This window comes from Pelophylax lessonae, assembly GCF_965119305.1.
Source record: "Pelophylax lessonae genome assembly, chromosome: 1".
In the NCBI taxonomy this organism is placed as follows: domain Eukaryota; kingdom Metazoa; phylum Chordata; class Amphibia; order Anura; family Ranidae; genus Pelophylax; species Pelophylax lessonae.
In genome coordinates, this window is record NC_138768.1 from 126,390,173 (window position 1) to 126,412,487 (window position 22,315).

At 47.2% G+C, this 22,315-nt stretch overlaps 1 protein-coding gene across 1 annotated transcript in view; it reads left to right on the forward strand.

Annotated features, from left to right (window-relative positions):
* TBCA (tubulin folding cofactor A) overlaps nucleotides 1–22,315 on the forward strand; it is a 98,027-nt gene that overhangs the window by 54,344 nt on the left and 21,368 nt on the right. The window contains exon 2 of the mRNA XM_082265462.1: nucleotides 950–1,055. Within this exon, the coding sequence (XP_082121588.1) occupies nucleotides 950–1,055 (106 nt within the window). The remainder of the gene's footprint in view (nucleotides 1–949; nucleotides 1,056–22,315) is intronic.

Below are 22,315 nucleotides of genomic sequence, written 5' to 3' on the forward strand. Positions count from 1 at the left end.
AGGGATGGTTAAGCCAGGTTTGACTATAGGGAAAGTTTGGGGGGAGGGGATAGTGAGTGTGGGTTGGTCCGCACCAGGGAAATGCCAGGAATAGTGAACTTATCCTTTAACTGCAGAAGAAAGAGTGTTGCCTCCTTGTCTAAGAAAATACCAATGCAAAGCAAAATGGCAAAACCTACAGTATAGGTGTTTTCAAAGTGCTCCTGGGGATTTAGAGAAACAAAGAGCCACGTCTCACTGGTATGGGCAGCCTACATTACCTATATGATTTAATAATTTGATGATAGTTCTACCTTGAAGGATAGGCTTTAAAAGTTGCTTTAACCACTTTACCACCGCCCACAGTAATATTACTTTGGCAGAGTGGCTCGTTATCGTCTGACGAAGTAGTACTACGTCGTCAGACACTCCCCCTTCTGGGAGGCGCTTGCGCGCCGCCGGAGGCTCGCTCCCGCTGTTTTCAGTCACAGCGGGAGTCGGGCCAGGGGAGGAGCAGCGGCGATCGCCGCTGCTCTGCCCCGATCGTCGGGGATCTAGTGTGGAGATCCGCCCGCCTGTGTAAACGCAAGCGGGCGGATCTCCATAGTGACAGGGAGTGACAGATCAGACTTTTCACCAAAAGAAAGCTCTGTTTGTGGGAAAAAAAGGACGTTAATTTCGTTTGGGTACGGTGTCGCACGACCGCGCAATTGTCAGTTAAAGTCGCACAGCGCCGAATCGCAAAAAGTGGCCTGGACGGAAGACAGCAAAATCCTCCGGTGGTAAAGTGGTTAATTTATAGTTTACTTAGTAGGCATCCTTTCCTCCTTTGTTATTTTTACTGTCTTAAAAGAGCAAATTTGCTGAAGCATTTCATGCATACCTTGTAAAGATAGGCCTTACATGGGCAGATTTCTCTCCATACTGTGTTCTTTACATAAAATGTAATCACTCTTCCTATTGTTTACAGTTTGTCCAAAGAAAAAGTTATGTATGAAAAAGAATCCAAACAGCAAGAAGAAAAAGTAGAACGGCTGAAGACTGAAGGAGAAGATGAATATGTCCTTAAAAAGCAGGCAAGTATTTGGTATACTAGGTGAAGACTATGACCACACTATATTAGTTTGAGAAACTTCATGGCTTTTTACTATTAAATGGATGTGTCCATCCTCCCTTACTGTATCCCAGTGGAAACTTAATGGTTGGCTATATTATCCCTTAAGAAAAAGGTGTGTATGTGTGTATATATATATATATATATATATATATATATATATATATATATATATATATATATATAAAAGAATATACCCCAAAAATTCAATAAGATTTGGGACCTATGGTGTTCTACTCTCATGTTAATTTTGGGGTGACCTCCCCAGCCTTAGGGCAGGTTTACACTATAGCAGAGAGCTGCGTTTTTCTGTTGAAGAAAAATGCAGCCCTCCACAAGGGCACACTGAAAACAATGGTTTTGTGTGTGCTGCTTTTGCACTTCCACACTGTGGAAAATAGTGGTGTGGAAGAATGCACACGTTGCATTTTTCTGCACTGCCCCGCAGCTATCTGAATGTCCATGTCATTCTATGTTTCTATGCACGGCAGCTAAGCTGGAATACATAGACATTAATGGAATTAACATTCCATTAAAGTTTAGGAAAAAAAAGGAGGAAATGGTGCCTTGCATTGTATAAAATGCATGAAACTGCTTCCCAGCTGCTGTCACTATTTATCTGCAGGTAGTGTGAACCCATCCTTACCATTATAACTGCACTGTTACTGTTCCAGTTCTTTATTTTATGAAACATATTTATTCTCAGATTAGTAATTGTGAACATATTTGCTTTTCTAATTATGTACAAATAACATTTAACAGAAAAGCAAGTGTTTTTAAACTTGAATTATTCTTATTAGATAAAAAAAATCTTATTCTATCAAAGTATAAGTCAGTGGAACAGCGATTAATTTGCCATTTTACTCTCACAACTTTCTGCTTATTGATACAAGCTTAGTGATTTAAGTCAGAACATCAATTTATAACCTACTGTCATGTATAGCCTAAGTGACTAAACCTATAGTACGATTTGAAGTTGTCATTTCCTGGACTTTTTTATTGTCTAAGTGTTGAGGTTTTGTTGTCACAAAAAAAGAATGAAAAGAGTCCCATGCATGTAGACTTTGTCCCTAAAGCCGAACTTCCTCTTTCGGGTGGAGTTCTGCATTCATAAGCCCTTACCTATCCACAGTGAAGGGACTATCCTCAGGTGATACACAGAGATTAAACAAATCCTCCTATATAAGTTGTATCTGTTTATCTGTTTTCTCTTTTCTACATCCATTCAAAGTCAAGAATTTATTAGCTTTTTTGAGACTTCCGAAAAAAAGGGGGCGGAAGAGTTGAAATTACACTCTACAGAGCTCAGTGAGGAGAGCTTGGAGAGCTGATTGGAGGGAAGAGACGCACCCCATTCACACAGACCCCAGGAACAGAGATGAGGCTGTAAATCAGCTGGTGGTCCCTCCCCTGTTACCTTGAAAACATGTCCGAAGTGAGCAGCAGACAGAAATGACACTAAAGCCTGTGTGTACCGAGGGCTGTCGTGTCTGTTGAAAAATGCAAAAGACTGCACACGAATTTTTTTCGGCCAACAGCCAAGTGCAGAAGTGATGTCATGTGATGGTTAACTTTCCTTGTCTTTTTTTCTTTTCTGAGCATGCCCAGTCTTGCAAATCTGCTGTCTGTCGGCCGAAATCTGTACTGACTGGCGAACAATCGGCCGTTCTGGTGTTGGCCAACAAAAATTTGAATGCCTGCACGACAGATTCTGTTCGGCCGAAAATGCGCTGTCGGCTGTCGGAAGCATCATACTAACAAGCCTACAATCGGCCGATCGGTCGTCGGCCGAATATTTACGGCCGACAATCGGTACGTGTGTACGGGGCTTTAGTGCTCTGGTTTGAGACAAGAATATGCTTTGTTCATATTTCATGTCTAAGGTTTACAACCGTTGTAAATCACACCAAGCTGTAAAAAAGTATTTCTCTTTCGTTCATTGACGGTCACAGCTCCTGATTCTTCTTAACCATTGGGTTATATTGTCCCCTGCAGGAGTAGGACACTAGGCAGAAAAAAGCTTGACTACGCATATGGGCAGTCCCAGGGAGTATACACTCACTCTCAGCTATAGGCACTCAATTTTTTGTTTTTCTGCCTAGTCAGGACCTAGATCCTTGCTGGGATCTCTGGTCCTGGCGATTTTTTCTTTTTTTTCTTTTTAAATTAACATTTTTCTTATCTTTCTTATTTTGTTCCTGGGAGAATCTACATCAATTGCAGGACTGGGCGACGGACTGGATAATCTAGATCCAGAGGGTCCTCCCAGTCTGGCCAGCGAACACGTGCAGACCACAGCTCCGCGCTAGACAGGGCCTGGCCTGCGAGGTAAACGCCTCGCGAGGATGCATACAACTTTGCCTCAGCCTGAGTCACAGCGTTTCTCCTGGCTGACAGCACCCACATTATGGAGCGGAGGTCTGTCCGGAGTAGTGCCCACCCTGTTCCTGGTATGGTAAGTAGCTGTCCCCTTCTCGCCCCTCAAAAATTTCGGTGGTCACTGTGGGTCTTTCGCCCCGCCCCCCACCCCCCCCCAGGGTGAGCTCATGAGCTGGCTGTTGTCACATGCTCTTAAGTGGGGCTGGTTGGAGTTGCCACTGACCGGGTATTTTTTTGCACAACAGGGGTGTGAGCAGGGGAAGCAGATAGTTTAGCATCCGCGGGTATGCGCCTCACGTGGCCGGATCTGGCCAAAAATTTAGACCGCGGCTTTGCAGCCTACTAGTCAGGAACTACGTGAGGCGGCTCCTGTGAGGGTGGCTGAAGCCACTGCCTCCCTTTTCGTGCATCCACCCTCCCCTCTGCTGTCCCTGGGTAATCGGCTCCGCCGGGCTCGCGTCCAAGCGGCTGGGCTCCCACAAAAATTTAGGCCGTGCGACTTAGTCGGGCGCATCCGTTTGGGGGGTGGCCCCAGTGCATTTAACTGAAGCGCCAACTTTCTTTGGCATCTGCCAGGCTGGGATCCGTGCACTTGCGGCTGAACCCTGTGCCCTGAGCCCTGTGGTGAGCTTGGTGCCTCCCTTGGAAGAGGTGGCACTGTGGGGGTGCTTCATTTTTTTAGTGACAGCCTTGCCACCATTATTGTGTGGGGCACCTGCCCTTTTTATCGCTGCGCAACCATCAGGGTACCCTGCCTGTGTGTCCGCGTCACGATGGGCGGCCCCCTTTCAAGGGAGCCATTTCCTATAAGGCCCTCTATGGAGGGTGATCCCCTTGTTTTTTTGTGGGGTCCTGTAGGTGGTCCATTCATGGGATCGCAGTTGGCAGCCTCCCCTGATTGTTATATTTTCCGGGTGAGCTTAGTATATAGCGACCCTACTGGGTCTGTGTCCACGAGTGCTCAGATAGTGAGGATGATTCCTCTGCTCCTATAGCCACACCTGAAAAGGCGCTAGTGCAGGGCTTGACAAATTTTCCTGAAATCTAGGAGCCAGCTAAAAAAGTCAGGAGCCAGTTTTTTTTTTTTTTTAAACTAACAACCAAGCTTTATTTAATAAAACGGATACTAAATTTACACATAAATACGACTAGAACCCCACTCTCCTCTAGCGCAATTGGATGAAAACAGACTGTCTGTCTCTTTCCATCCGATGCCATCTGATCCGATCCACGGGATGGATAGAAAATAGAACCACCATCCGTCTGCTTTTGGCGGACAGGATCAGATGGCGGCAGATTACTGTTCCATAGAGGAGAATGAAGGGTCCGATCAGGTCTGCCTGAAAAACTGACAGGCGGACCTGATCAGACAGCCCGTGTGAAAGGGGCCTTCGGCTGTGGCATGGCGATGAGGGAAAAAAAAAAATATATATATATATTTTTTCCAATTATTATTATTAAAAAAAATTATATATATATATATATATATATATATATATATATATATATATATATATATATAATAATTTTTTTTAATAATAATAATTGGAAAAAATCTATATATATATATATATATATATATATATATATATATATATATATATATATATATATATATATATATATATATATATATAAAAAGAAAAAAAATATTTAGTTTTTACATTTAAAAAATAAATTAATAATAAATAACCACACTCCCTGTCAAAGGTAACTAACTGGACAGGGAGATGGTAATGCATTGTGAACAAACAGTGGAAACAGTAATTACAACAGTCATTACTGCCGGCCACCACAAAAGGGCACTAGTTCCCCATTGGAAGCCTCTCATCTCAAGTAGGCCGAAAAACCGGGGCCTCAATTTTCGGACGGCCCGGAAGTCCGTGTGCGGAAGTCCGCACAAAAATGACAGGACACCCTCTACAAGGCACCCCAGGCGCCAGGTCGCTAATTCTAGTCGCAAATGCGACCTGGCGCCCGGGTTTTGTCGAGGCCTGCGCTAGTGGATGCACTTTCTGTCCCCTGGGCTTCCGTCATCAAGCATCAGTGATGAAGGTTTGCAAAGCGGCCACCCCATCGTCGGTGCTCACTTTTACAAATTTTTTATAAAGTGGATGTGTTGGCATCTGCAGATGCTTCTTTTGTAGGCTGCTGTTTTAGAGGACCTGGTCCTCTTTGAGGGTGTATTGTTTTTTTCAAGTGAGCTCCAGTTTATGGTTGAGCTCCATGTTACCTGGTTAGCCTTGGGAATTTCTTTCTGCTTTTTTCCCACCCCTCATGTTTAACACTGCTTTGGGACATCCCAGTGGTTAAGAAGAATCAGGAGCTTACTTACCGTAAAATCCATTTCTCTGATGTTCATTGACGGACACAGCAATCACCCCTCTGTGGAGTTGGCTTTCTTCTGACACTGCTTGTAACAAAACCGAGTGTCTATAGCTGAGAGCAGGTGTATCAAGCTTTTTCCTGCCTAGTGTCCTACTCCTGTAGGGGGCAGTAGAACCAAACGGTTAAGAAGAATCAGGAGCTGTGTCCGTCTGAACATCTGAGAAATGGATTTTTACGGTAAGTCAAAAATCACATTTTTAAACAGGCATAGATTCAAGAAAGAGAGAAGTTGTCAAACCTGATTTCTTTTTATGAGGAGGTAAGTAAAACCTTGGACAAAGGTGTGGCTGTGGACGTAGTATACTTGGATTTTGTAAAAGCGCTTGACCCAGTTCCCCACACACGGCTAATGTGTAAGGTAAAGTCTACAGGTTTGGAAAGATAAGTTTATAAATGGAAAGAAAACTGGCTAAAAGAATTCAGAGAGTAGTGGTTTATTGATTCTTACTCTGAATGGTCTAAGGTTATCAGTGGTGTACCCCAAGGTTCAGTTTTGGAACCCTTACTTTTTAATAAACGATATAGTGTCTGGGATTAAAATCACAGTTCCAGCCTTTGCAGAGGGCACCAAGCTATGCAGTGGAAAAACTTCCTTAAATGATGTCTTCAACTTATAAGCTGACTTCAATGCACTCTTTCACATTGTCGTGTGGCAAATGAGGTTTAATGTTGATAAATGTAAACTTATGCAGTAGGGGGCTAAGAATATGCATGCATCATACATACTAGGTGGAGTAGAACTGGGGGAATCCATAGCGGAGAAGGATCTGGGTGCTCTGGTAAATCCTAAGCTTAATAATAGCATGCAATACCAAGCTGGGGTTTCCACAGCAAGCAAAGTCCTTTCTTGTATTAACAGAGGCATGGACTCCAGAGAGAGAGATATATATCATTTTGCCCCTGTACAAATCATTAGTAAGACCTCATCTGGAATATGCAGTTGAGTTTGTGGCACCAGTTCTCAAAAAGGATATCGGGGAACTGGAGATCGTGCAGAGAAGGGCAACCAAACTGATGAGGCATGGAGGAGCTCAGCAATGAGAAAAGATTAGAGGAAATTGATTTATTCTCTTGAGAAGAGGAGATTAAGGGGGGATATGATCAACATGCACAAATACACAAGGGGTCCATATAATGAACTTGGTATTAAGTTATTCGCTTTAAGACCACCATAGGCGACACTGGTGTGGTCTTCTACCTGCTGTAGCCCATCTGCCTTTTGGTTCAATGTGTTGTGCTTTCAGAGATGGTATTCTGCATACTTTGGTTGTAATGAGTGATTATTTGAGTTACTGTTGCCTTTCTATCATCTCAAACCAGTCTGCCCATTCTCCTTTGACATCGACAAGGCATTTTCATCCACACAACTGCCGCTCACTGGATATTTTCTCTTTTTCCGGACCATTCTCTGTAAACCCTAGAGATGGTTGTGCATGAATATCCCAGTAGATCAGCAGTTTTTAAAATACTCAGACCAGCCCGTGTAACACAAACAACCATGCCACATTCAAAGTCGCCTAAATCCCCTTTCTTCCCCATTCTCCTGCTCGGTTTGAACTTCAGCAAGTCATCTTCACTACGTCTAGATGCCTAAATGCTTTGAGTTGCTGCCATGTGATTGGCTGATTAGCAATTTCTGTTACCAAGCAATTGAACAGGTGTACCCAATAAGGTGGCCAGTGAGTGTATATAGTTTCTCAGTACAAAGACTGTAATTGTTTGCATTTATTTTCATGTACATCCTCAAATTAATAAAATAAAATCCGAGTTTTCTATATTTAGTAGGGTGTGTGTGTGTGTATGTGTTAGTATTAGGGGATCTTCGGAGTGCGCAAGGGCATTCTGATTGCTCCTAGGATAGGATTAATCCTGCCAAATGGCTCAATACATACAAGCTATCACAGAGACATCAATTGTGCTTCATGCTGTGCTGTGTTACAGTAAGTCTTAGGGTGCTGACACTGCAGTCGCTGTTCATTAGGATTGCTTCTATAGACAGGCACCCTATCACAGTTTTGAAATTTTTTACACAGGTGCTAGATCTGCTTCTGCATTGAATGTCTAATGAATAATAGGTTGCTCTCTTTGCATCCATATGGTGAGTAGTGACCGTTTTGCATATGAGCGAACTGGAGTCCCTGTGTTTGAAAAGTATCAACCTTGAACCTTTATATTAAACTTTTCCCATAAGACCCAGAGCACAGTCCATATACACTGTAGGGTAATAGCAGTTGTTTGTATCCGAGTCCCTTACTGAAGGAAGAGGGTATTTATTTTTGTCCTCAAGTGCCATATAGTCAGATTAGTGTTTAACCCATACTTAAAGTGGAGTTCCACCCATTTTTGGAACTTTAGATCTTTGTAATCCCCTTTAAAATGTCTTTTACCAATGAAAACTTTTTTTTTTTTTTTTTTGCTAGTAAATACCTTAATTTTGGTTTTATTCCTCCTCTCCTCACTTCCTGGTCCGATCGGCGATGACGTCATTCGGCGATCCGCAGTGTCTGCTGGGATGTATTCTACTTGCAGTAGCTGTATCTGTACTGAGCCGTGCCTGCCCCGCCTCCGCCCCGCCTCCTCTCATTGAATTGCATTGTATGAATGTATTAAGGCTGTTCTCTGCCCAGCCTCCGCCCCGCCTCCTCTCAATACAACTCAATGAGGAGGCGGGGCGGAGGCTGGGCAGAGAACAGCCTTAATACATTCATACAATGCAATTCAATGAGAGGAGGCGGGGCGGAGGCGGGGCAGGCACGGCTCAGTACAGATACAGCTACTGCAAGTAGAATACATCCCAGCAGACACTGCGGATCGCCGAATGACGTCATCGCCGATCGGACCAGGAAGTGAGGAGAGGAGGAATAAAGCCAAAATTAAGGTATTTACTAGCAAAAAAAAAAGTTTCTCTTACGTCCTCCGACAGTCGCCGCCCCTTCATATTCGTCACATATGGGGTATTAGACTTTGCTCCGAAGGAGTAGCTAGGCAACAGAATATGTTAACAATAAAGCTTTAACATATCCCACCCTCAAGGGGTGGTCCCCTCAGTCAATACCCTCCTACTTCCTGCAACCATATCTCAGTTTTAATGTCTAGCTTGTCAGGAGTGGCTGGCTCTCTCTGTGCTGGGACTTTTTGTCCCAGACTCTTTCTTCTTTTTAATATTTTGTTTGAGTTTTCTCTCTACCTTTACTTAGCTGTTATTTTTGTCAGCATTAGTTAGTTCTTCGGACGAAGAGGATCATGCGGACTGGGTCTCGGGCTGATCCCCCTGGTCGCAGGTCGTGGGTCAGTGGCTTCCCAGTCTGCCATCGAGCGTTCAGCCAGGTAACGCTCCTGGCACAGTGAACGACCCATCCCTGTTCGGTGCAGGGATGATTGGTGAGGTGGCTACCTCACCGGACGCTGTGCGGTTTCTTAACCTCCATTATGTGCGTCTTGAATTGCGACTCTCCCTGCCTCATGTGCAGCGGCTTGTTCGCCTGTGCGGGTTCCCCACGCCATGTGAGGTAAGTGTATTTATGTGGGGACCTGTCTGTCTGGGGGGGTCTCAGTCTGGGACTGTGTCACACTGCTTGTCTCCCTATCTCTCGGCTGCATGCTGTGGGCTGCAAGGGGGGGGGGGGAGCTGTATGACACTGTGTGTGTCAGGCTGGGCAGTGTGAGGAGCTGTGTGCTGTGGGGCATGTTTTTTCTTGACATGTTTGGGCATATACAGCGATCGCTGCGGCGATCTAACATGTATCCTTATCTTGGGATGTAATGTGTGTGTTTTTTATGCACTGTGGAGCGGCGTTTTCGGCGCCAAACGACGCCATTTTACCGGCGCCCGCTCCGGCCGCATGGTTTACATGCACGGCGGCCATTTTCTTGTAGCCTCCATAGGCTTACATAGAGCGCCCTGGCAGCATCACTTCCTCTCTCCTGGAACACCGATCGAGGCAGCAGCAGCAGCGGGGTCTCCTCAGGTTTTATCCTTCTGTTCTTGTTATCCATTGCCTGTACTCAGTTTGTATATTCCCTGTGGGGGTCTCATTGTGCCTGAGTGTGGTGCGGTGGGCTGCGCTTGCCGCGCTTGCTAAAAGGGGGCAGTTAACCCTTGGTTGTCTGGCATTACAGGGGCAATGGATTCTCAGGAGGGCAAGTTTCCTACAGTATTGGTGGAAAGCCAGGGGACCGCTGTTTCCCCCCCAGGGGGGGATTTAGCCACTATTGTGGCTGGCCTTGCTGCCCAGGTGCAAATGCTGGTGGCTGCTCAATCTACTAAACGGCCCAGAGTTGCTCTGTCCTCTGATTCTGAGGGTGAAGGTGATGGGGCTGTTCTGGCAGGGACCCCCCTATCGGGGTCCCGCTCCTCTCTTGATCTAGTGGGGTCTGAGGTAGAGGCTGAAGTTGAGGGGGTTGTTAATTCTCCCCCTGGCTCGCCTGAAGAGCTTGCAATCATGGATGAGTTGATTGCTTCCATTAAGCAGACGCTACGTTTGCAGGACGAAGTGTGTCCCCCCGCTGCTTTGGCGGCTTATGGGACGCAGAGAAAACGCAGGACGCCGCAGGTTTTTCCCTGCAATGCTGATTTTCAGCGCGCTGTTAAGGATCAATGGCGCGATCTGCGCAAGCCTTTTGCGGTACCAAGTAAATTCAAGCTGCGTTATCCTTTCTCGCCTGCCACTGATGAACGGTGGTGTGTGCCTCCGCCAGTGGATCATGCAATTGCGGTTTTGAACAAAGCCACTGCGATTCCTGCAGAGGGTTCCCCTGTTTTCCGTGATGCCACGGATAGGAGACTGGAGTCTCTTGCCCGTCATACTTATTCTGTTATGGGCTCTATGCTTAAGGCTCTGTTTGCTTCTCTCATGGCGGCCCAGGCGATCGCAAGTTGGACGCAGATGCTTAGGCGCGTCCTAGTGGCCGATTCGGCCTCGGCGGCGACCCTGGATATGGTGGATCAGATCCACCAGGGTGTCATGTATCTGTGTGATGCGGACCTGGACCTGATTCCGTTGGCTGCACGTGTGCACAGCGTGGCGGTGTTGTCTCGCCTCCTGGTTTGGTTGAAATGTTGGTCGGTGGACCAATCTTCACGTAAGACCTTAGCCAATCTACCTTATGATGGGTCTCGCCTTTTTGGGGAGTCCCTGGATGTGTTGATTAAGGGGATCACCGGGGGTAAGAGCACTCTCTTGCCCCATTTCCCCAAGGCTAAGGGGGCTTCTGGGAAGAAGCATGCTAATTTTCGGCCCCCTCAGGGGTCCTTTCGTGCCTTTCGGCCGCACTACAAGGGCAAACCGTTCAAAGGCCAAGGCTCTCAGAAGAAGCCCTGGTCTGGGAAACAGAAGTCCGGCCAATCCGGACCTGCTGCCCATAACAGTTCGGCCTGAAGGGGCGCCCTCACCCAGTTTTGGGGTGGGGGGACGCTTGCTCGGTTTTCTTCAGCCCTGGTTGGCCCGTGTGCGGGAGAGATGGGTTCTGGAAATCGTTCGATCTGGTTACAAGATCGAGTTTCTCTCTCGGCCGGAGAGCAGATTTTTTCCCTCAAATCTTCAAACTGTCTCCAGAGCGCCTGCGGGATCTGCACCTGGCGGTGCGGGACCTGAGGGCTCAGGGAGTGGTGGTTCCGGTGCCTCATCGGGACAGATTTCGGGGGTTTTATTCCAATCTGTTCACCGTGCCCAGGAAGGAGGGCAAGGTTCGTCCGATTCTGGACTTGAAGGCTCTGAACCGCTCTGTGCGGGTTCGCAAGTTCCGCATGGAATCCCTGCGCTCGGTGGTGGCTGCCCTGGTTCCGGGGGAATTCATGGCCTCCATCGATTTGAAGGATGCGTACCTTCACATCCCCATATTCGAGGGTCATCAGAGATACCTTCGATTTGCCATTGCGGAGGATCACTACCAGTTCGTGGCATTGCCCTTTGGTCTCGCCTCGGCTCCGCGGGTCTTCACCAAGGTGCTTGCACCGGTTCTGGCATTATTGAGGGCCCAGGGCATTTCTGTCCTGGGGTATCTGGACGACATTCTGGTTCGGTCTGCGACCAGACAGGGTCTGGAGAAGGACCTGTCTGTCACAATGCAAACTCTGCAGGGGTTTGGTTGGACGATAAATGTTCCAAAGTCGACACTGAGTCCGGTTCGTCTCCCCTATCTGGGAATGATACTGGACTCGGTGCAGGCGAAGGTCTTCCTGCCGGAAGACAAACTCAGGACTCTTCAGGAGGAAGTCAGGTCCCTCAGGGACGTTCCACACTCGTCTCTGCGGACGTGTATGAGATGTCTGGGATTGATGGTCTCGGCCTTCGAGGCGATTCCTTTCGCGCGGTTTCACACGCGGGGTCTCCAAGCGGAGATCCTGTCCAAGTGGGACGGGCGACCTCAATCTCTGGATCTTCAGATCTCGTTGAGTCATCGCACCAGGGAAAACCTTCTGTGGTGGCTCCAGTCCCCGTTGGTGTCCGGGGGCAAGTCGTTTCGTCCGATCTCGTGGACGATAATCACCACGGATGCCAGCCTATCGGGCTGGGGTGGTGCTCTGGGCGTTCTGTCCGCCCAGGGGACCTGGTCGGAGGGGGAGTCTTCCCTCCCGATCAACATTCTGGAATTGCGTGCGATAAGGCTCTGTCTTCATCGCTGGACGGACCGGCTGCAGGGCTGCCCGGTTCGGGTGCAGACGGACAATGCCACGGCGGTGGCCTACATCAACCACCAAGGGGGCACCAGGAGTGCCCGAGCGGCTCGAGAAGTGGCCGACATTCTGTCTTGGGCCGAGACTCATGTCCCGGCGATAACGGCGGTTCACATTCCGGGAGTGGAGAACTGGCAGGCGGACTATCTGAGTCGCCAGACCCTGGATCAGGGGGAATGGTCTCTCCACCCGGCTGTCTTCCAGATGTTGTGCGCGAAGTGGGGTCTTCCAGATGTGGACCTGTTCGCGTCTCGCCTCAACTACAAGGTGAAGAGGTTCGTGGCAAGGACGCGCGACCCTCGGGCAGACGCGTCGGACGCGTTAGTGGCCCCGTGGCATCAGTACAGGCTGATGTACGCGTTTCCACCGATTCAGTTGCTGTCCAGGTTCCTTCGCAGGTTACACTCGGAACGCAGCACGGTGATTCTTGTGGCACCGGACTGGCCTCGCCGGTCCTGGTACGCAGACCTCGTGAATCTGGCGGTCGACGCCCCTTGGCGTCTGCCTCTTCGAGACGATCTACTGTCTCAAGGACCGATTTACCATCCTGCTTTACAGTCGCTGGCTTTGACGGCCTGGCTGTTGAGACCGAGGTCCTGAAGGAGAAGGGTCTCTCTCCAGAGGTCGTTCATACTTTGATCAACGCGAGGAAGTCTTCCTCGGGGAAGGTTTATTACCGTACTTGGAAGGCCTATTTTGCCTGGTGTGAGTCCAGGGGGTTTTCACCCCGCACGTACTCTGTTTCCCGTGTGCTGTCTTTCCTTCCGACGGGTGTCGATCAGCGTTTGGCGCTGGCTACGATAAAGGGTCAGGTGTCTGCGCTGGCCGTTCTGTTTCAACGTCCCGTGGCTTCCAACTCCTTGGTTGGCACTTTTATTCAGGGTGTGCGGCATCTGGTTCCTCCTAGGAGGGATCCTTTGCCCCCTTGGGACTTGAATCTCGTTCTATCTGTGTTACGACGTGCTCCTTTTGAACAAATCAGGGAGATCTCGTTGTCTATGTTGTCCAAAAAGGTCGCCTTTTTGGTGGCGATCACTTCGGCTCGCAGAGTGTCGGAACTGGCGGCTTTGTCCTGCAAGTCTCCGTACCTGGTTGTTCATTTGGATAAGGTGGTCTTGCGACCTAATCCTTCTTTTCTGCCGAAACGAGTTTCGGAATTCCATCTTAACGAGGATATTGTTTTGCCTTCGTTGTGCACGAAGCCTAAACATCCAAAGGAGGTGAGATTGCACTCTCTGGATGTTGTTCGGGCGATAAGGGTTTACCTTAAATCGACTGAGTCTTTTCGTAAGACGGACTCCTTGTTTGTTCTTCCAGAGGGTCCTCGGAAGGGCATGGCGGCTTCGGCCTCTACCATCGCCAAATGGATCAGGCAGACCATTGAACAGGCCTATGCCTTGCAGGGGAAGGTTCCCCCTGTGCCTGTGAAGGCGCACTCTACTAGATCTCTGAGTACGTCTTGGGCCTGCCGTCATGGGGCTTCTGTAGCCCAGGTGTGTAAGGCGGCGACTTGGTCGACCGTGCACACTTTCACAAAATTCTACAAAGTAGATGTTCAGGCATCGGCGGATGCTTCCTTTGGCCGCAAGGTTCTTAGTGCGGCTGTTCCATAGGGTCCCTTGTTGGGGACTCCTGGCTGTTGGGATAGTTTTTTGTATCCCCTGGTTTTTTTGTCTTTTCCTGGGTTGTTGCTCCTGTTGAGCACTTGTTTTTGCTGTTGCCCAGCTGGTTTCCTTCCTTTGGTGAGGTTCCTTTCTTTGATGTGGAGACTGCGTTGCCTTTCGGCGCGGATGCGTTTCCCACCCCTCATGTTTGCACTGCTTTGGGACGTCCCCATATGTGACGAATATGAAGGGGCGGCGACTGTCGGAGGACGTAAGAGAAAACGGAATTTTTGTAAAATCTTACCTGTAAAATTCCTTTCTCTGAGTCCTCCGACAGTCGCCGCCCCCACCCCTCTTTTGAGGTTTGAATGTATACTCTACTGCTATTCCACTAAAACTGAGATATGGTTGCAGGAAGTAGGAGGGTATTGACTGAGGGGACCACCCCTTGAGGGTGGGATATGTTAAAGCTTTATTGTTAACATATTCTGTTGCCTAGCTACTCCTTCGGAGCAAAGTCTAATACCCCATATGTGACGAATATGAAGGGGCGGCGACTGTCGGAGGACTCAGAGAAAGGAATTTTACAGGTAAGATTTTACAAAAATTCCGTTTTCCATTGGTAAAAGCCGTTTTAAAGGGGATTACAAAGATCTATGTATTCCAACCTATTAAAAATGGGTGGAACTCCGCTTTAAATATATTTACGGATGATGCTGATGCTTTGTTTGAATAGAAGGCACTTTCCAGAGAGAAGGCAGAAAGCTTGGGCATCATGGAAGGGAAATCTTGGGACAGTCATTTTGTTTGTGCACGATGGTCAGAAAGGAAGTGAAAGGCTGCAGAAGGTCTTTGAGTGCTGGTTCAGACTAGTGCGTTGCCAGACATCGCTTGTGATTTGCACTGCATTGCTGTGCAGGTGACATGCGATGTCTGGGTTATGTTATGGTCATACAAACTGGCTGAAATCACATCACATTTGCACCAAAATGGTGCAGGACCCTTTTTTAGTTTGCACTGGAATCAGATCGCATGAGAGTTCACACCTATGCGATCCGATTCCTGGACTATTTTACAGTTTGAACTGCGATCTGCGAACCAATCTGGGGGTGTCATTAACGTTACATTGACAACCCCAGCGATTCACAGATCTCAGTGTGAACCACTGTGCGATTCTGGTGCGATGCGAGAATCGGCACTGAATCACAGGGTTTCCCGCATCGCACCAGTGTGAACTCTTTCTAGGGCCAAAACCTTTTTGAATAGGGTAGGAAGTGTTTATAAGTCACCGGCGTTTCATTCAGCGATAGTGAGATCCCTCACTTTCCATTCCAGTGGAAAGGGACTCCAGGATAAGTAGGGTAAATCTTCCTAGTAAGGACACAGACAGAAATTAAATAAAACCTTATCACTCTATTCAAAACTAATAAAATGTTTTTGTTTTAGATCACACTTTTCCACATTATCTCTTGGCAAAATCTTTCATAGACTGATCTGACATGTAAAGTGCTACATATAAACATACAGTGTCAAATATGTTAATGACTGTGCAAAAGCAAATAAAGTGCAAAGTGACAAATGTGCAAACGAGCAACCTCTATATGTCACTATAAAGGAACACAAATTGCATATAGAAAAGAATAAAAGTCCTCAATAGCGTGAATAAAATGTGTTCAATTAAGGAATAAGAGTCCATATCCAAAAGGGGCATCCCGTGTTCAGAATGGAAGATTGCCAAAAGGTGCGACCATCACCACAGGGGAGAGTCGGGAGCGCTTATCAGAGTTAGTGGACTCTAATGTCAGCGGCAGAGAGTCATTAAAGCAAGAGGTAATAAAACCGAGATGACACACTAATCTCCGGATGATTAACGTCTCCATAATAATTAGCCATAATATATCTCTGTACATTTAATTTACGGATTTATTTATGGATATCAATAAATGTGTTGAATAAGGTTTTTTAGGAGGAACAAACATAAATTTTCCATTCAACATAAACAAATTAAGAACATCCTAAACAAACATTGGGATGTTCTTAAAAATGATTGTATTTTGAGCCCTACCCTCCCCGAACGCGCAAGAGTGATTTACCCTCACTAACAAGGTAGGGTTGCCTTGAATGTAATAGTCCCCCCAATAAAAAATATTTTTTTCTTTCTTTCATTGACACAGCACCAGAATCTTCTTGACCATTGGATTATGCTGCCCCCTACAGGAGTAGGACACTAGGCAGGAAAAAACTTTACCACACCTATGGGGCATTTCCAGGGGGTATACTCCCACACTCTGCTATAGGCATTCAGTTTTTTTCCGCCCAGTCAGGAGTAAGGATCTAGTTCCTAGATGGGATCTCTGGTCCTAGCATTTTTTTCCTTTTTAAATGGGATTTTTTTCTTTCGTCTTTTATTTCTGTTCCTGTGAGAACTTCAATCAACTGCCGGACTAGGTGACGGACTGGATAATCTAGAGCCTTACGGTCTCCCCAGTCTGGCCAGTGAGCACGCCCAGACCTTAGCTCCGCGCTAGGTCGGCTGCGACATAGCTCCATTGGACGGGGGTTGGCCTGCGAGTTAAGCGTCTCGAGGGCGCTTACGATCTGGTCTCGTCCTGAGTCACTGTGCCTCCTGGCCGACCGCACCCCCATTCCGATGAAGCGGTGATCTGCCCGAAGCGGTGCCCACCCGGTCCCGTGATATGGTAAGTAGTGTCCCCCCTCTCCTTTGGTGGTCTCTTGGGGTGGACGTGGCACCCTCCCTGGGACGGTCGGACCCCCAGGTTCCCCTCGTTCCCGCCAGCGTTTCCCCCACATGTTGGAGTAAACATGGTCCCTTTGGGACCATCCCCCATTGGCCTACACTGAGCTCCCCCCCCTTCCCTCCCACCCCTATGGGGCCCATACCTGTCCAGGTGTGGTTTTGGGGTGTTGAGCGGGTGATGGGGGTCGGGGAGAGATGCGCCACCTTCAGCAGATCGCTTGATTTGGGGTGGGGTTGCCCTGCTGGCGGCCCCTACTAGAATCCCCTGTTGCTGCTAGATTGTTTTTTCTGGGGTCACCTGTGAGCCCCAGGAGCCGCATGTGGGCCGCAGGAGCTGCCATTTTGCCGTGGATGGCTGGCTGTGTAGATTGGCGGCCATGTTTGTGAAGGCCAGTGGCCATTTTCTTGTGGTTTCATTTTAGTAATCCCGATTTGGAGCCTTGTGGGCTCTAGTGCTAGCTCCAGAACTTATTTTTCTCCTTGGATCGCCGCATGGTTTGCTGTATTCTGGTCCCTTGTCTGTGCCTGACTGGTGGTGGTGATTCCCTGTGGGTGCCCTTGGGCTCTCCCTCTCTTTGCTGGGGCAGCAGCTCCTGTAGTGCGGCGGTGGGGGTGTCACATTGCAGTGCTATTTCTTTTAATTGTAAGGTTCCCCTGGTTAACTCATGGAGTCCCTGGAGCACATTTCACCACCTGATCCCCTCTGAGGCTGCGGGCTCCTTTGGGTCCCAATAATCCCTGTCTTCACTGACTGCGGTCCTGCAGTCCTTGGTGTCCTAAGTTGATTTGGTCCTGACCAGTCGGGCTGGCAAAAGGCGCCCCCTGCCTTCACCTGCCTCCTCTGTCTACTCAGATTCTGAGTCTGATCTGGCCCCCCGCGGGCGCGAGTCACCCTGCTGGGTCTGCGTCCAAGCACCCTGAGTGCTCTGATGGTGAGGATAATTCCTCCTCTGCTACAGCCGCGCATGAAAAGGCGCTGTTGGATGCAATGATTTTTTTTGTGTGGGAAACTTTAAAAATGGAGGATGCAGCTGCATCAGAGGGGCCAGTATCCTTTGGTACCTGTAAAGCCTCAAAAACGGCAAAGGTTTTTCCTGCCTACTTTGACAAAATTGTCGCGAGTCGAGGTTGTCCAAAACGCAAAATGGCAGTGCCTAAGCGTTTCGCTAGGCAATATCCTTTTGAGCATTCCCTTTTAAAATAAGTGGACTGTACCACCTGTGGTGGATTCTCAAGTCTCTAGGCTGAATAAATCCACTATAATTCTGTTGGAGTCTCCGGTGTTTAAATATCACTTTGACAAAAGAGCTGAGGCATTGACCTGCCATATGTTTACTATGTATATTAAAGAATAGCGCGCAAAAGAAATTACTACCAAATCTGAAGAGAGTCCATAAATAAAAATGGGGGTTTGGTCCCACCATATGGCCATATCGTGCTCAAGCCCACTACTGCGTCAAAGTACCCCATTATCAGTGGGTCCTACACTATCCATGAAAAAGAGATGAATCCAGCCTTTCTAACCCTTGGAGATAATACTCCTTGCTGGGAAAGATGTGCAAATGCACTACAGGGGACTCCTCCTATATCCACTTGATGGTGGACACTGATTGAGTACAGGTGTGTGTGGGGGGTGGGGAGGGCTGCTCAACCTCGATAGTCTGGTCAGACCGAATACATAATAAACAGGCAAAAAATTTGGGGGAGCATACCCATTATCTCCAAGGGTTAGAAAGGCTGGATTCATCTCTTTTTCATGGATAGTGTAGGACCCACTGATAATGGGGTACTTTGACGCAGTAGTGGGCTTGAGCACGATATGGCCATATGGTGGGACCAAACCCCCATTTTTATTTATGGACTCTCTTCAGATCTGTTAGTAATTTCTTTTGCATTTGCGCGCTATTCTTTTTTAATATACATGTCTTTTGGTTCATAGCTGCAGCAGCTTTGGAAATACATGGGTATGCTCCCCCATATGTTTACTATGGCCAGTTCGGTCCTTAGGCTGGTATTTACCATTACAGTACCTTGATGTCCCAGACTCTTGACGGAGTGGGCTAGACTTTTGCATCAAGACCTGGAGGGGGAACCGCTTCCTCCTGCCTTTGTGGAGCTGGTGCACCAGTTGGTCCAGGGGTTGCAGTTTATCTGTGATGCCTCTCTGGATGCGGCTCCCTAAAGCCCCGTACACACGTACCGAATGTCGGCCGAACGATCGGCCGTCTTTTGTCCAGTGCTGTCCTGTCGGCTGAAAACTGCAAAAGACTGCACATGAATTTTGTCGGCCAACAACAGCCAACTGCAGAAGTGATGTCATGTGATAGTTAACTTTCCGTGTGTTTTTTCTTTTCTGAGCATTCCCAGTCTTGCTAATTGGCTGTTTGTCGGCCGAATTCTGTACTGACTGGCGAACAATCGGCCGTTCTGGTGTTGGCCAACAAAAATTTTAATGCCTGCACAACAGATTCTGTTCGGCCGAAAAGTCGCTGTTGGTTGTCGGAAGCAGCATACTAACAAGCCGACAATCGGCCGATCGTTCGGTGGCCGAATATTTACGGGCGACAATCGCTACGTGTGTACGGGGCTTTAGTCTCCAGACTGTCTGACAGCAGTGTCTTCAACGCATGATTTGGCTGAAATACTACCTCACTGGTACACAATTTCTTGTTTTAGATAAATATATGCCCCCATGGAAGGGGTGGTTCTTTTTGTAACCTTGGCCAGATCTGTGCCTTGCCACAATTCTGTCTCTGAGCTCTTCAGGCGCAGTTCCTTTTGACCTCATGATTCTCATTTGCTCTGACATGCATTGTGATCTGGAAGGTCTTATATAGACAGGCGTGTGGCTTTCCTAATCAAGTCCAATCAGTATAATCAAACACAGCTGGACTCAAATGAAGGTGTAGAACCATCTCAAGGATGATCAGAAGAAATGGAAAGCACCTGAGTTAAATATATGAGTGTCACAGCAAAGGGTCTGAATACTTAGGACCATGTGATATTTCAGTTTTTCTTTTTTAATAAATCTGCAACAATGTCAACAATTCTGTGTTTTTCTGTCAGTATGGGGTGCTATGTGTACATTCATGAGGAAGAAGAATGAACTTAAATGATTTTAGCAAATGGCTGCAATATAACAAAGGGTGAAAAATTTAAGGGGGTCTGAATACTTTCCGTACCCACTGTATACGACCTGCAAATGAACGTATTGATTTGATACGAATATAGTACAAATATACATCAAATTGGGGGTGGATCGGTCAGTCTCTCGCCTCGATTTGTATATCGGCTTATTCATTGCTTATTTGTACCCAATCTAGTTCCACATCATTTAACCCTTGATTGCTTGGATAACTCCTTTTATCACTCATGTCTTTAAATAAGACAAGGAGTAATGTATTACATTTGATGTGGTTCATTTGAGCCGTGTTTTGTTCTTTATGCCCCGGGTCTTAAACTGCAATTAACTTGTGGGTCAGACCGAGGCGTGGAGAGCGGACACTGTGCTTTAGAACTACATCATGGCCGCTAGCCAGGCTGAGACGTGGAACGCATAGTACTGACGCATAGTACTGCGCATGCGCTCTGTACTCCATGGTATCGGGAGATTTCTTATTGGGACTGTACAGCTCAATGCGAGATAAAGCATTGGTTCACAAAGCAGTGCCCTGCAGGTATAGTCATTACCTCCAGTGAAAGGAGGCTTGGAACGCACGCCATGACAGACCCACTTCCTGTTCTATGGTAGGATTCATTGATTGTACAATGTGGAGACAATTTAAAGATATTCTACTGTGTGTTTGTGTATGTGTATATATAATATATATATAAAAATAAGCTTGCTGGAGTAAAGGTAGGAATTCCTCCTTTCAGATACATTTTCTCTGCAATTCTGGTGCATTTTTCTGTCGCCCACACCTGTGAAAAATGGACATGTGACTCAAAAACACAAACCGTGGTGCGCTTTTTACCCTGATTTCCATTCATTTTATTAGTAAGCTGAGTTTTTGGTGCAGTTTTAAAAATGGGAAACCTTTACTACTTTGGGGCGACCTCGGAGCGACTTGCATAACTTCCATTATGTGAAGTCGCTCCGAAGTCGTGGCGCACGGGACTGACAAGTCGCCTCCCCAAGTCGTGCAGAGTCGTGTCGCCCCAGTGTGAACCGACTCTTAGTGTTGTATTTTTAAGCTGGGTTCACACTGGTGCGAACACAGACATTTCATGTGATTCGCACCGCATTGCTGTGCACATCACATGTTATGTCTGTGGGATACAAATTCAGACACTTTGTATTGCTGAATTCCCATTTAATTTGGACCAAAATGGTACAGGACCTTTTTTTTTTTTTTTTTTTTTTTTTTTTATCTGCACTGGAATCGGATCGCATAGGCGTTCACACCCATGCAATTTGATTCATGTACCATTTCACCGTTTGCACTGTGATCTGCGAACCAATTTGGGGGTGTCAATAACTTTACATTGACACCCGCAGTGGTTCACAGAGGGCAGTGTGAACTGTCGGTGAGTGACATGCGATGCGGGAACCTGCACTGAAATCGCGCCGGTTCCCGCATTGCACAAGTGTGAACCCAACCTTACTGGGTTTCCCCCCCTTTTGGTTATTATTGTGAAGATGTTCTTGGTACTTGAGCCCCCGTTCACACAGGGGCGACCTGTCAGGCGACCTGGTTGCCTGACAGGTCGCCTGCCATAGAGAAGCTGTGGACCCGTTCTAATAGGAGCGACACAAGTCGCTCCGACTTAGAAAAAGGGTCCGGAGCTTCTTTGGGGCGACCTGCATAGACTTCAATGTTATGAAGTCCGTGCCTGCCGCTCCGAGGTATGAGGTCGCCCCGGCAAGTCGGATCGCCCCAGTGTGAGCGGGGCCTAACCCCTCTGAGCGCTACCAAAATGTATACATTTTTGTTAATATTATGGATGTTATTTTTGTCAATAATACCGTCCACACTGGGTTTTTCCCAAGTTTCTGTCTGGAGATAAAAGCCAGTGTAGCTTGCGGCATCTCTGGTTGTAGGCAGACGATGGTAAACAGCAAGCATATTTTTTCCTTTTTGTCCTTTACATAAGGATTTGCACAAAACATCATTTAAGAGTATGTAGGCAGGAAAAATGTTCACATTCAGTGGGGTTCCAGTTTAGTAATTTTTCTCCCAGCCACATGGTGAGAACATCATCTTTCCTAAAATGAAATGCAGCGATAAGTAATAACTTTTTATGCATGATAAGCATCCAAATAAAAACCTGCTGTTTTCCTGCTTTTCATTTTCTTTCTTTTTCTCCTTTGCTTAAAACCTCCTGCCGGGGTCTCACAACATGATCAATATACTCAATAACATTTTTTTTTTTCATGCGGTAATTATCTCAATGTGATCTTATCTCAGCACAGTATT